The sequence below is a fragment of the Odocoileus virginianus genome, chromosome 3, assembly GCF_023699985.2.
Source record: "Odocoileus virginianus isolate 20LAN1187 ecotype Illinois chromosome 3, Ovbor_1.2, whole genome shotgun sequence".
Classification (NCBI taxonomy): Eukaryota; Metazoa; Chordata; class Mammalia; order Artiodactyla; family Cervidae; genus Odocoileus; species Odocoileus virginianus.
In genome coordinates this window covers 26328900-26344075 of record NC_069676.1, presented here as the reverse complement: position 1 = coordinate 26344075, position 15176 = coordinate 26328900, and the positions used below count along the sequence as shown (strand labels likewise).

The 15176-nt window shown below is 42.0% G+C and overlaps 1 protein-coding gene and 1 long non-coding RNA gene across 7 annotated transcripts in view; one reads left to right on the top strand and one right to left on the bottom strand.

Annotated features, from left to right (window-relative positions):
* The window catches only part of ZNF608 (zinc finger protein 608), a 104776-nt gene extending 94595 nt beyond the window's left edge, over positions 1-10181 (bottom strand). For 2 of the 6 annotated variants that reach the window (XM_070465093.1, XM_020878132.2), the window contains exons 1-2: positions 7544-7631; positions 5415-6523 (exon numbers count right to left, since the gene is read on the bottom strand). In XM_070465093.1, the coding sequence (XP_070321194.1) occupies positions 5415-6332 (918 nt within the window). In that variant the 5' untranslated portion in view covers positions 6333-6523; positions 7544-7631. Of the gene's footprint in view, positions 1-5414; positions 7101-7543; positions 7632-9905 lie in introns of those variants that run through there. The other 4 variants (XM_070465094.1, XM_070465096.1, XM_070465097.1 and 1 more) reach the window with 4 other exon arrangements.
* Positions 7855-14850, top strand: LOC139034352 (uncharacterized). Its single transcript, XR_011486796.1, has 2 exons — positions 7855-7942; positions 12967-14850. It is a non-coding gene; the product is annotated as an uncharacterized lncRNA (long non-coding RNA).
* The last annotated feature ends 326 nt before the right edge of the window (positions 14851-15176 follow it).

Here is a 15176-nt window from a genome sequence, read left to right as displayed (position 1 = left end):
CTTTTTAAACATACACTTCAAAAGGCAGGTTTCATCACATTCAAATCATTGAGCAAAATCTCCCCAGCTTAGAAAAAACGAGATTTTATCCCTCTCCCACAAGACCTCTTCAAGAATAAAAATGATTTCTTTTTAGTTTCTGGACCCACTTCTTCCTTCATTTAAGTAGGGGGATGACTGAGCCATGATAAAAGACAAAGAGAGATCCCATCTGATGAAAGCATGGGACGTGCAGCTCTCCCAAATGTCACTTCCACACCACCTAGCACTGCCACCATTCTTAAAAACAAGATCACACACTTGTTATCAAAAAACACATTACTTTGCTACTTTGAAGAATGCAAGGGAACTAGGAGTGGTAGATTTATGATTTAAGTGTTCGAGGCTCAAATAGCTTTCCAATTATCAAGAGCCTCTTAGGAAGAGCAGGAATGCATGTGTTAATGACCACAACCAGGGGTTCCTTCTCCACTTTTTTGTCAGAACCCAGGCACATCCTCCCTGCAGCTTCACCATTAACATGTCTGTTTCCTGTCAGCCCACTCAGAGATAATGTCATTTATCTCAGGGAGGCACAAGCCCAGTCATTAGCTTCTATAAAAGACCTCAAACAAAGGCCGGATAATGCTTTACCCACGGCTCTTACTAAAACCAGAACCCAGAAGCTTGGCGGTCTAAAAGTCAAGGACTCCAAAGTTATCATCGTTAAAAGAATATTTTCCTCATGATCAACAATCCTAGACTAATAGCTCTGAACCAGAGCAAGGTCTATGGAGAGCAAATACCAGTTCAGGACACTACCACATACAATTAGATTAACCGATAAACGCTGACCAGAGCTAGCCGGGGAGAGCCTTTGCCCCTCTTACCTCCAGGGGGAAAATTGACAGAATAATTCAGATACTGACTAAATAGTTAGATCTTTGAAGAACTGACCCCTCATTGTGATTGCCTGCAGGAACTGAATAACCATTATAAAGTGTTCAATGGTTGGGCTTCTGGAAATCTTTTAAATAAAAGTGGAACTGGTTAAAATAAATGTAGGAACATGTGTTTTCACAGTGTTGCTCATATTACTGCAATTCTGAGTTTCTATGAAGTACCAGGTGAACTTTTTTTAAATTAAAAAAAAAAAAAACAGGCACATACAGACACAGTCAAAATTGGAGCAAATCTCAGCCATTCAACCCATGTTTTTCATGCTGAAAATGAAGAACAGATGGTTCTTTCCATGTTGTTTGAATCTGGTTATTGAACACCTCTGTGGTTAGGGAGATTTCTGCTTAGCACTTTCGGCATACATTTCATTTACTAACTATAAAATGCTGCTTAGGAAAAATAAGTCTTTATAACACTCTAATTAAAACCATCTTGCAGCCAAGCAATTTTACTTGAAGAGCATTCTTAACCTCATGACATTTTGACAATCAATCCCTCTCGCCCACCCTCCCCTTCTTTTTACAGACTATTTGCAAAGTTATTAAAAGTTGGTAAACATTATTTATCTCTTTTAGCACAATCAGTTGTTGAGTTTTCTTTTTTTTACATCTCTCCAGCAATCCCCGCAGATTTCAGATCCTATGCTCAGAACCCAGTGATGTGCCTGGCCATGCAAATATGCCATGGTTCTCACAGAAAACTTCCTTGGGGAAAGGGCAGCCCATCTCAAAAGGCCTGTCACCCTATAAGGAAGCCAATAGAAAAGAAAGGAGCTGAATCAATGCTGATTGGGAGCTGCCCTTAGTTACCAACCTTTTTAACAGCTAAGTCCCTTATGTAGCTTTCCAAACAGTTTGCTGTCCAACAACAATGGACTTTGTTCTTTAATTATAGCAAGTGACCCTTCTGCCCTTTTATTTCACAGTAGATAAACTGTGCTCTCTAACTAGAATTTGTAGGGGGCACTGTATTTGGGGGGAAGCCTATCATTCACAAAACTCATTAATCAAAATATGTTCTTCAACTACTCACACTCACTTAGACAACATGCCAGAATTCCCTAGTGAAGTGTAAAAAGCCTTCTACAAGAGAATAAAATGAATGATATCCTTTATAGACAGGTCCATTTGTAGATACCACATGTAGGTTGTTAAAGACCAGTTTAATGAAAGCAGCACAATATTATTGAAATCATTCTCTTTGCTAAATGTGCACTGAATAGTTAGAACTCCAGATCCAAACATAAGATTCCCTGTGCTTTTTATGTGTATCTGAAATCTCAACTGTTTTTAAGAATTCATCTATGTATTTTTTAATTTCTCAGTGATCAAATAAACCCATATACCGTACTGAACTTTAGCCTGGCTGATTGCCTGTGTCTGATAAGTCAAAACTATAAGACAGTTAAGGAGAACACACGCAGAAGAGCCTCAATGCAGGCTATTATGCCTCAAAAGAAAAGGAGGGGGCAGGTGGAGAAGCAGGTTTTAACAACCAAAAGCCAACCTGTCAAATCTACTTATTCAGACACGTCACTGGTGGCTTAACCACAAAATGGGCTATAGAAATACAGCTCAAACATCTTAGAATTATGGCATGTTTTGATTTTGTTCACGTATTAAGGGAGTGGCGACTTTTACAACATACTTGTGGTTTCCACATAAAGGAGTAGAACGCTCATTGATTTAATTAGGTTTCATAAGGTCCAATTTATCATGTTTTACATGACTCTCTGTAGTGAAGAAACAGAATAAACAGACCAAAAATAGACATTTAAGCACGCTGTGAAAATTAACCGGTGACAGCAAGTCTTATGAATCTCCTGTGAACCATCCAACCAGGGAGGGGAAAAAAAAAAGCACATACACCACATTACACCCCCCCTCCCCCCCACTCTGGTTTTCACATTTGGCCCCTTCATGAGCCACATCCGACTGCTGAAAATTAATCATCTTCACTTTTGAGACACTTACTCTTCACAGCCCAGATAATCAAACAAGGCTTTGAAATTAAAACATTGTATAAAAACATCAAAAAAACCTTTCTCAAAGGATGCCTCGGTGTCTGAATTATCTTGTCAGATAAAGCTTGTCCTGCTAAATCTTTCCCTCCTCAAGAGGTCTCCTCCCATCATTAGAAATTATTTTCTAAATTGAAGTCGAATTTTACACAACCAAGAGTTAGTAAGAGTTAGTAACTGGAGTTACTTCCCTGGGAGGCATCTGTAGAAGGCAGTGCTATTCCTGTGTGCCAAGGAGGAAACATTCTTAAGAGAGTCCTCCTGGGGTGGGGTGCACGTAGACAGGAAAGCCTGAAGGAGCAAGCTCCCAGATCCTGGGCCCACACTACAGGCTTCGAGGCCCTGAACACCATCCCTGAAGGGTCGCTGTGCCCACCAGCAGCTATGGTTGGCGGCGGTACGAACTGAAACACACTCTGCTTGCCCCCCTCCTCCACCCCAGACCCGTCAGGACTTGTATGCTCTTCATTTAGGTCATTCATATTATCACATTTACACTGCTCTGACTGAAGATGAGTTGCATGCATATGAATAATTTAATTCTTTCATTTTTCATCCAGTCTCCTCTGTGACTGGAAAGTGAAAAGAACACAAAAAACTGGAGAACCAACACCATGCTCCAATCTCAGTTGCCATGACAGCAGCCTTTGAGATACTGAAATGTCCCGATTGCCAGCTAAACAAAATTGTTGAATGTGAACATTTGGCTGGAAGATTAAAAGGCTAAGGGGAATGCAAAAGGGCAGCACCTCCCACATTCCAGGCCGCAGTGAATCCAATCAAATGGCTGACTCCTTAACCACAGCCATTGTGAGCACTGGATTAGGGCAATTCATCTAGATAGTTAGAGCAGATTAGAACTGCAATTTGAAGACTATTGGCAACAAAAGTAAATGCACTACTGTACTAATAAGACTTCAGAATGCCCTTTAGCAGAAATCGTGTGAAACCCTACATTTCAGCATAAGAATCAAAACCTGGATTTTTTAAAAAATGTATTTAAAGTTCATCAGTTCAAAATGCTGTCTGACCAAGGGCTTGTGGATTAAAGAAGCAGGCATGCAGAAGGTTTTTTTAATTTTGGCATCATCTACACCTTAATGTACCTTCATCAACTTCTAAAATTATAAAACCAAAACTTCATTCCTGTACTAGCATTTAAATCTTGAACAAAGGAAAACAAAAAGATTTAGACAACGGTGAGTAATTGGACACAGAAACTGTCACCATAAAACATTTCACAATTCTGATCATGTGAGAAATAGCAAAAATTAAATAATTGAATACGCATATATATCCAAACAATCATGCCACAAACCACATGATATGCATTCTGCTTCTGCAAGGCCCAATCTACAGTATTAACAGTTAACTTTATAGAGTCAGCACTTCTTCCCCAGCTCACTCTCAGCCTGCTCAGTGGACTGAGTGCCTTCAGCTCTGGGACATTACTTAATGCAGTCATTGACAGAGCTTTAAGTCCTAGGCCTCCAGCACTAAGCCACACAACACTGGGGGCAATTTTGCAAAGGCAGCATCTCACCAGACTTTCAATGACAAAAGATGGGCAGAAGGGTCCAAATTACCTAAATCAACCCTCCCCACTGCTCAGATGCAACACATATTTAGAGCACCTTTTGGCTCTGTTTTCACATCTCAGAATGCCAATCCACCAAGTCTATTTCACTTTTCTTACCAACCTTCCAGCTCTCTGGTCAAGCCAGAAATCCAAGCGATAACACTCTTCAAATCTCTAGCTAAGAACTGGGCAAGGGAACAAGGAAAGCGCCCTGGCAGCCACTAAGAAAACCATTCCACTCTTGCTGCACAGTTATGAAACCAGTGACCCTAGGATACCAAGGTTTCACTCAAGAACAACAGGACGATATCCTTTAACAGGATTATTCTGGAGAACATCATGAGAAAATAAATGTGTGGAGGGTGGAGTGTAAATTAGAATCCTAGACATACTTCTGTAGGGAGGGAACATGAACCCTGCACCTAAGGACACATTACCAAAAATACCAGAACGTGCACATTAAAACAGAAGACACTTAGAAGACACTTAGTTCTCCTTAGGGCAGAAACCAGGTCAAGAGGTACATGGGTCCAGGAGCCGGTTTTCTATTAAAAGCACATCGCAACTGGCTGCCTGGCCAACAGCCCTTGGGTAAAGCTTTTGCTTAGAGCACTAAGACCCTCCCACCTGGGGACCCAAACACTAGCAGCAGAAGCAGCAGTAGCAGCAAAAGCAAGAGCTAACACTGCGCCCAAGTAAGCTACCCCAGACCAAACGTTCACAGAAGAGATGCACAGAAGAGAAATCTCACAACGAACCAGAAAGCACGAAGAGGTGCAAGGCACAGAGAGGCACACCCCCGCCCCCGCCCCCGATTCCCACACAAATGCACACAGAGAGAAAAGTAGGAGATCTAAGAAGGCGACTTTATCCTACCTTCTCAGTTTTCAGTTTCTTGATTCGCCTGTGGCTCTCCTCCTCCTCCTCTTCCTTCTTTACCAACATAGAGTTTCCCATGAGCCCTGAATCCGGGGCACTTTTGCTAACTTCCCCGGCAGCCGTGACGCTGCCACTCCCAGTGCCCCCGCAGTGGAAGGGGCTCGCGCCACCTCCATTGCTCTTGGCCCCAAAGCCATAGAGGTGCCCCCCGGAAGGGGCCTGGCTGCCACTGCCATTCTGGTGGCCCTGAAGCAGATCGTGCTTGTCCTTCCTGGATTTCCCCGCATCCTTATCCCGCTTGGCGCCTCGGCTGCTCTGGCTTTTACCTGGCTTCTCCTCTTTGCTTTTCCCGCAGGAGGCCGGCCCCGCGGTAGCAGCGGAGGTGCCGGTGCTGGCACTATTGCTGTTCGGGTTGCCGCCGCCGCCGCCGCCGCCGCCGCCGCTCACACTTTGACCCAGCGCTGAATTCATGCCAGTTGCCTCTCCAGGGCGCCCTTGGACTTCCTGCCTCTTGCCAGTGCCGCTGATCTCGGGAATCCCATACAAGGCAGCAGAAGGCAGAGATTTATTAGCATCCTTAGAAGTTTTACTCCTTTTCACTTTTGATTTGCTGGTCTCTTTGTGTGAATTCCCCTGGGGAGCAGAGGGCTGAACAGAAGCAAATTTTAGGCCATCAGCTAAGGCTGCGGTAGCACCGGCCCCACTGGAGGCCAGACCTGCACAATCCTTAGAGTTGCTGCTGCTAGAAGTGTTGGTGGAATTATTCATTTCAAATTTCTGTCTGTCCTTCTCCAAATCAGCGTCCAAATCAATTATTAAATTTCCAACCCCGATTTCCCAATCATCGCCACTGTCATAAGTATCAACCGTATTTGGATCCACACCTTTTCCTGCCGTAGAAATGTTCACTGACATCCTGAAGATGAGATCTCTAGAATAAAAATCCGATGAACTTTCCTTTGGAGATGAGGGGACATTCGTTTAGCTCCGCTGGGCTTTCTCTTTAAAAAAAAAAAAAAAAAATGTCTTCTAATCTTCCTCTTCTTTTTCCTGCCCCAGGAATGGGTCCAGGGATTTTACACCCTTCAGTCCAGGTCCACCTTTTCCTGTGAAGGGGGAAAAGTCGAATATTTCTTGTCTGGGTGTTACCAGAATAAAAAACGATTAATATTGGGGAGTCAGGAAGGGGTACAGGGAAGGATGGTGAGGAAGGTGGCTCATGTATGGTCTCCACAGTCCAATATCAGGTTTAAAGAAAAATAACCAAACCCAAAAAACATACCCATGACAGTAAGCATCTTACAGTAGCTAAAAAAGAAAAGCCCTTTATCAACGACACAAAGATAATCACTTTTAAAAGGCATTAAAATATCTTAAGGATCTGAGTGAAGTCCAGAAAGGTTTAAGGGAAAAAAAAAAAAGAGTTTAGCTTTTTTTTTTTTCCCTAGCACATACACATGATAACAATCCCAGAAACACAGGCTGAACACTCAGACAAGAGGAAGAAACACGTTTTAAACACCCTTAAACATGTCCTAGATCTCGCAATTTAAAAGACCAGACCCTGGAAGTTCTCTGAGGCTAGTTTCAGAATGATGTTGCTAAATTTTCCTCATTTCTAATTTTATTACTTCTTTTTACAAATTGTCTGGGCAATCTGTTTTTTGTTCCCAGTAAGGAACAGAAAAAAACAACCAATAAACCCCCCAACACACACCCCATACACATGCCCCCATCTCCTATCCTCTCTTCCCCAACAGTTTATACAATTTTATACACACACATCTTTAAGATCATTTCTCTATTTTAAAAAAGACAGTGCTAAATAAAAGGCTAAATATCTGCCTTTTGAGGGAAAAAAAATTACATCTAAACAATTCTACCATATTCCTAGGTCACAGACTGGCTCAATCTGTTAAATATGGTGCTACTGACTGTACGGGAAACTGATTAAGACATACACTTTAAGTGATCTGCGCCAAGGTGGCCTCAATGACCGCAAATGAGTGTGTGTTTGACAAAGATCAGTTAAAACGGTTTTTAAAGGGATCAGCCCCTTTTTAACAGTTGATTGTCAAGGAAAAAAAAAATAAATATACATACACACACACACAGACATTGCTTACCTTTAATCCTTTATCATTTTTTAATTAGGCCAGCAAATCAAAATGCCTTTCCCACTCCACTCGGCAAACAAGCCTGTGCCTCATTTTACTTAAACACCAAATGATCAAGAAGGAACGAACCAAATAACACATCTCAGCCAGAATAATCACTCGATAACATTATTCCACTTCCCCACCCCCCCTTTTGGCAAACGGATCAGTCCTTTTCTCCTTAAAAAAATGTGTCACTGTACAGCTGGAAGATAATGTTTCACATTCACAACAGAAGCACCAAAGGGTTTTTTTTCCTCTTAACAAGCATCGAGAATAATAGTTTTAAAAAAGAGAGCGCTTAGAGAAAAAAGTTTTCCCAACTTCTCATTCCGCCTTCAGTTCCAGACTTCAGAGTCACCGTGATCAGTAAGTAATGATCCCATGTACCAAACCTACAGGCGTCCGCTAGTAACAAGACAGAATGTGCTAACATCGGGATAAATTAGTGAAAGGGAAGAAAGAATAAGAAGAAAGGACTGAAAATCTGGGCTGGATTCCGCCTGTTAGTCGGGAAGTGGCATTTTTCCGCCCGTCCTGACAGATTTGATTTCTTGAACTAACTTAAGAGGAAAGGAGGGGGGGAAGGGGTGGGGGAGAGAGGGACAGAGGGGAAGGAGGAAGAGGAGGAAAGGGTGGGATGAGAAGCTGAACGAGAGGAGAAAAAGAAAGGTGTGGAGGGGGAGGGGAGCAGATGATTCAGTGAGCTGATAAACCAGTTAGAACAGCATTCGCTCGGGGCGGGGGGCGGGGGGCGGCGGGCGGCGGGGTGGGGAAAATAACGGCATTTAAAATTGGTTCAGTCTTCGAAACCTGAAAGGATGTGATGTTTTCCTGTTTTATGTTGTTTTAAGAAAAAGGAACCGAGTTCCTAGTATAGTCCCCGAGCGGGGGGGAAAAATCCGCTGTCGCTCAAGCCAATCAGTCATGTGGTAATTCGATAATTAGAGTTTAAAAAAAAATTTTTTTTTAAGGCGACCTTTTTCAGGACAGTTTTTCCCATTTATAGTCGCAGCAAACGGTGCGTCTCCTTTTTATTTTTCTCTCCTCCTCCTCCCTCACCCACCACCTCCTGTGTTTAGTCAGATGGCCCCGGAGCTTGGCTTAGTATTTTTAATTAGCTGGCGTTTGGAAGCTAAAAGCAGTAATGAATTGTTGATGGATTGGAAGTGGAGAGTCGCTTTGCTGGAAATGTCGGGGCTGGGAGAGGGGGATGGGCGAGTTAGCAACAACCAACCATCTAAAAGGAGCGATTTTGTTACAGTGCAAGCCTTTCACATCACGTGAGGATCAAGGGCTCAATTGGTTGTCGTGAGAACAAAAATGGTGACAAGCGTATCAAGAAAATACTGATCTGGTCTTTAAAAAAAACCTGAAGGTCTCTCCCCTCCCCCTGCACACACTCTACCCCCCCCCCCCCGCCACCTCCCCCCCACCCCCGCCCTTGCAGTGGGAGCAGCTACAAGTTATGAATGTGAAACATTTCTCGCAGATCTAGGCTCTCGGAAGTTCGGAAGGAGTGAAATGTAATGAGCACAAGAGCAAAGCAGATGTTTTAAAGAAACACCTTATAAACCTTTCCTCAACTTATCTCCAATTTGTCGGCTTTGCCAAGGGGCCAGGGATGGAGAAGACTAGTCGAGGGGGGAGGGCACCTCCACGCTACTTGGATTTTAGGAACCCCCCCTCCTCATGTCTTAAACAAAGAAAAACATTTTACTAGCTCCAAGCCAGGTCCTGTAATAAACACACCATTGTTACTATTTGTGGGTTTGTTTGGGTTGGGTGGGGCATTTTTTCCCCCTTAATGGTGTTTTTGCAGCTTGCTTTTTTAAGGAGGTGGAAAATGGTAATTATAACCATTACATGTAGTGGGTGACTATTCCCTTGTTTAATATTAAATTATTGGGCACTGGATGTGACAAGAGACAGAAATCGGCTTGTTCTGCCCTTGCCCCCATTTTCCTGGCTCGGTTTTGAAGGGGGTCCTGCCCAGCTAGGACAGGAGAGGGAGAGGTGAGGTGTGCTAGAGAACGGACACTGCACATCAGGATTTGTAACTGTGTCACTTTTATTCTCCTTGGGTGAGAGCCCCAAAGGTAATTTACTCTTAAGTTACCCCGAGTGCCCAGTCAAGCTTAATTTGTGTGAAGAAGTTACAAATGCTTCACCCTCCACTGAATAAAAATTCACCCTTCTTGGGTTGTTGTTCTCAATGCAAAAGCCAAACCCTGTAACTAGTTCCTCATTTCAATGCATAAAACTCGCACATTCCCCTGCATGAAGTCCCCGCTAAGTGCTATAGAGAGACACACCACGCAACCGTACTTACGGTCTGTATTGGATCGAGTTGACCTTTTCCTTCTAACTGCATTGAATGTGTTTGGTTGCAGCCGCTTTATTTTGGAAATTATAATCTCTTCAACAAATTTATTATGAAAGAAGATGGACCATCAAATGTCACAGACTGTCCTGTGTATTTTTTTATATAAAAGCAAAAATTAAAAGAAAAAAAAAAAGGAAAAGAAAAATCCCCCTGGTGCACACACACAAGCTTGTTCTGCAACACTGAAATCAGGACTGAAACACAACACACACACAGGGGGAGTGGAGCGAGAGGAGCTCGCAGCCTCTATACCTGAAAGGGACTTTTCTTTGTTCCCATTGCCCTTTCTCATCGGGCCAATCAGAGAGCAGCTTTTATGAAACTGGGCTCTCTCATTGGTTAGCTGCTTTCTCTTGGCTACAGTAGGGGGTTGAGATATACACACGTATAAAACACACACAGGGAACGGGTGGGGGTGCGGTGGGGGGTGGTTGTGGAGACAAAGCGTTTTATTTTCCAACCAGATTGGGGTTGAGGAACCTCCTGCAGTAAGATGAAAAAAAAAAAAAAAAAGAAATGGTGCGCCCGTTTCAATTACTACATCATTCACATAAAACACTTATTTATTAAAACAAATCTCAAACAGGCTGCGAGGAAAGGATGTCGGTAAATACAAGTTTGATTGTGTTATCTTGGGGGAAATAATGTATGTGATCGCTCGGTGGCACAGGGAAGCCAAATGAGCCACTAGCGCCTAGCGAGGAGAAAAAGGAGGCTGGCTGTGTGGAAATGACTGCGAGCGTTTTGCTGGCTTCCCTTCCGTGTTGCGAGGACGCGGCAGCGCGAACTCCCAAGACTGATTTTCTGTATTGCAGCTTCTGGCTTTCAACCCTCCCCCACCACTTTGCCCTTCTTCCAATTTTTTTTTTTTTTCTTTCCCTGTGTCTCTCATTTTACTCGCTGATTAAATAAGAAAAATCGATCTGGGGGTGAAGGCGGTGGTGGGGAAACAAGTAACCCTTTTGTTCCCAGGCTTCTGGTCCACAAGCAATGAAGTGTGAACGCTAGCAACCATTTAACCACCACTACGTGAATGGTTCTTCCCTGGAATTAGTAACAAAGCTTTTCCACCTGGTCCTAGGCAGCTCCAAAAAAATTAAAAATAAATAAGGTCCCAGCCAACCATATTAACACCTCGGGTCAGCCTCATTTTTTTAAAAAAATCGATTTGTGGGAGATAAATACACTAGGAAGATTAACCCCTTTAAGCAGTCCCTGTGCCATTTTTAAGCCGAGGGATTGTCAGAGTTCCCCTTACTCCAAATATTTAACCCCCTCTTGGGGAGAGCCAGTGTCAAAGTTCTCAGAAGGCAACACCCTTCGATTCACTGAGAATTCGAAAATATTTTAGAATGTATTGTAGGACAAATGCCAACAACCAAGTTAATGGAACTCTGAGGTCACAGGACAAAAGAGGTTAATATGAAATAACAAGTTCAGTATTGTACTGTAACAATGAATATACTTAAGCGAATGTATTTATATATATTAAGCTTTTAAAGCACTTTTAGTTTTAATTTTTCATTGTTATTTTCTATCACTTTTAGGAGCTGTAATACAGAAACTTTAAAGTCAAGGGTGACTTTTCAAATTTAATCAAAAGCATCAGGATCCTAAGTTTAGAGATCCAGCACTTACTGGGTTTGTAATTTCTGCCTGACAGTTGCAGTTTAAGAATGTGTCTTAACTGAGTTCAACTGGACATATAAAGTGAATTAGAGCTAGCAGAAGATTGCTTATGATGTAAATATTCAGTGATGACCTTGTGGATCAATAAAAATATGTCACATGTTTTAGGTAATGTCTATGACTCGTGTTTGAACTTTCAATATCTTTAGTTCATTTTTTTTAAATGCCAATTAGTTGTTTCACTACCCAAGATGAACTTAATTCAAAGCTGCAAATAGTAATAAATAGCAGTTTACATCCTTTGCTGAGGTACATAAACCAGAGGAATGAATCTATAATAGTCCTTAGATCTGCCTAAAAAGATGTACTTTCAAAGCAAAGCTTTACGTTAACAAATAAGGCAAAGGAGATAATGTGATACCCACTTACCCCCTATTTTAACTTCGATATTTGTTGTATATTTTTGAATGAACAGGTTTACAATTTGTGTGTGTCCCAGTGCTAATAGAGCATACACACTGATTTTGAACTTTTCTTCTTTTAGGAGAGTGGTTCCTCAAAGGACCAGATCACTCAGGCACTTCCTGTGTCTCTGAAGGACCATCTACATTTCAGCTTTAAAAGCCCATGGCTACCCTGTATATTTTATCAGCTTGGAAAAAATTAATAATTAACTTTTAAAACAACAAGATTCAAAAAGGCACAGAAATAAGACCTGATAAAGTTCAAAAAGGGTAGAAGAACTCCTCCAACACACTCGGTTGGTAAAAGCAAATCACAGGGTCTGCAGTGTAGATTTAGTGTAACTAAAACCAAAGTTTAGGCTTCCTAATACTCAAATGATCTGATCTAACCCTAACTTCAAACAATACCTAACTCTAATTCTTAAATGCTCTCTAATAAACCCCACTTGGTTAAAGATAAAGGCTTATGCCAAATTCAATCACATATTTAACCCAAACCATTTTTGATAAACTCACGCATTTTCCTTCCATTCCAACACTTCCACACTCCATTCACACCCCACCCCCACCTCCTGCCCTCTAAGTTCTGCCAAGAGGCTTGAATCAACCAGAGTTGTTCTGCTGGCTTTGTGTGTGTTTGTTTTGTTTTGTTTGACAAAGGGGCCAATCAAGAGACATCAGAGGGCTATCAGCTAATTGATGAATGAAACTAAGATAATTAACTACCACTTAGAAAATAAGAGCTGCTCCTCTCACAAATTGGGAAGTTCTACCATATTTTGGAAAAGAAAATTTTATCTTCATCTCTTATCAAGATAACAGGGAACACACTAGTTTGTATATTGATAGCCACACACTGAATAATACCAGTACACTGTTGTGTAACATGTACACTGTGTAATTTTACATTTTAGTGTCTGCCTGGTAGAGGGGAGGAGCTGTCTGGAAAGGAGTCCAGGAGAAATGACGACGTGGGAAGAGCAGAAGGATGGTGTAAAAGGGGCAGTTAAAGAGTGCTATCCCATCTCCAGCAATCACCATCACCAACTCTGCCCCTGCAAAGTTACTGCTTTCATTACTCGGTGATCAGAAGATCCTGGCACAAGACTCTTCCTCCTTTTTAAGAACAGAGAGCTCAATGCTGAGGAGGCCAGGGGCTTCAAGCAAGAACACAAGAAAACACAGAGATCTTTCTTTGGTGCCTGTTTCCTCAGGTTGATGCTATATCGCTAAGGATCAGAAATAATTCCTTAGATTTTATTTATTTAGAAGGGAATCTAAATATGAGTCTAGCTTTTCTCAATCTATGCTAACCTTGACACTACAAAGGTACTCAAGACCAAGCTGGGAAGATAGAAAGCAAAGCTACTCAAAAGAAAAAAGAAAAAAACATTACCTGGAAATGGACTTGTATTATGACAAAAGAAACTTGATTTAGACATAATGAGAAACTCTCTGGCTGCCCAGGAAGATTATGGGGATAGAGTCTTATCTGTCTGGGCTTAGATATGAACAGACCTGCCTCAAGGCTGTGGGGAGGCGACCTGGTTTCTAGGGAGTATGTGATTCATTGAGACACCCACACAGACACTAGGCATTCTTCACTATACCTATGGGTGACATCCTAATTTCCTACCTGAAAGGGAAAGTGAAAGTCATTCAGTCGTGTCCGACTCTTTGCGACCCCATGGCCTATCCAGTCCATGGAATTCTCTAGTCCAGAATACTGGAGTGAGTAGCCTTTCCCTTCTCCAGGGGATCTTCCCAACCCAGGGATCAAACCCAGGTGTCCTGCATTGCATGTGGATTCTTTACCAACTGAGTTATCAGGGGCCTAGGAAAGATCTTTTAGAGAAAACTCTGTCTTTTCACACATGCTTCCTAAATCTAATTCAAGTTTCTGTATTTTCAACAATAACCAGCTCTAGACAACTGTCCCCCAAAAGAGATGAGCACTGTTCTTGATCAAACATTTAATGTATTTGCAATATCTTGAAACACCACAGGACCAGGAGAAAGTGCCAAGTAGCAAATGTCTAGTGGAGAGAAAGGGTCTGGCACAGAAGCATTTCCCATCCTTCCCTATGGGGGGGTGGGGGAGGGAGTATGAAAGGAAGAAAGACATGGATGATGTTCACACTGCCATGGGAGACTCCTTATGAGAGACTCGTGGATGTACTGATAGACATTTGGTGAATATAGACATCTACACACACTGTATAACACAGCTGTGTTAACTTTTCAGGTCATTTCCATGTCCTATTAGTTCACCTTCAATTTAAACTCTTTAGAATAAAACAAAGGGACTCTACATCCAAGGGAAGGAGAATAATGTCTACCTTCTAAAATCTTTATAACATGATTCTGTTTAAACAAACTGAAATGATATAAAGGAAAATTTCCGTGCTCTGATTCACAACTACAGTGAATTTTAACAGTAAAGAAATGTCAAGTTAAAGGAGGAATTTCTCTCTATATGGGTAGGTATTTCCCCATTCCTTCTCCCAATCCTCAACCTGAAAAGAATTAAGCAGCAAATCGTGTCCCTTTAATGCCATAGAGTCCTGGGGAACCAGCAAAATATTGCAAAGCAGCACATTCTTCTAAAGGAAAACATTTGTATACTGCTCACATTCAGAGAACTGCGATGTAGGTCAGTGTTAAGTATCTGAAATCTTACCTCTGTTTGGCTGGCCTTTCTGGTGTGGTGTGTGCTACTATATCTGAACGGGTGCCCAAGTAAGGTCTACAGATCGGTTAGCAAAGGAAGGCAATTTACATCTCATGTAATGAAACCATTTCTGGAAAAGGATTTTTCTTTTATGCCAGTGGAGACTGGGTGCATAAAGAAGATCAAAACACAAGCTACATTCTTTAAACTACTTATTGGAGATTGCTGTTGCTGGTTTTATTACAATATGTATTTTACAGATTTAGGTAATAACCCTGATTTTTCAAATCGACCTCTGTTTAGACACGTTTCACTTTGGGCTGTTTCTTGTCTGCAAAATTACAGTCATTTGCACGTTATTACAGTGAGTAGGAGACAGATTGTATTTAGCGTTGGGTGGGGGAAGGGTTATTATGGGAAGTGATCTGCTCCGGTCAGCACATAATTTCAGCC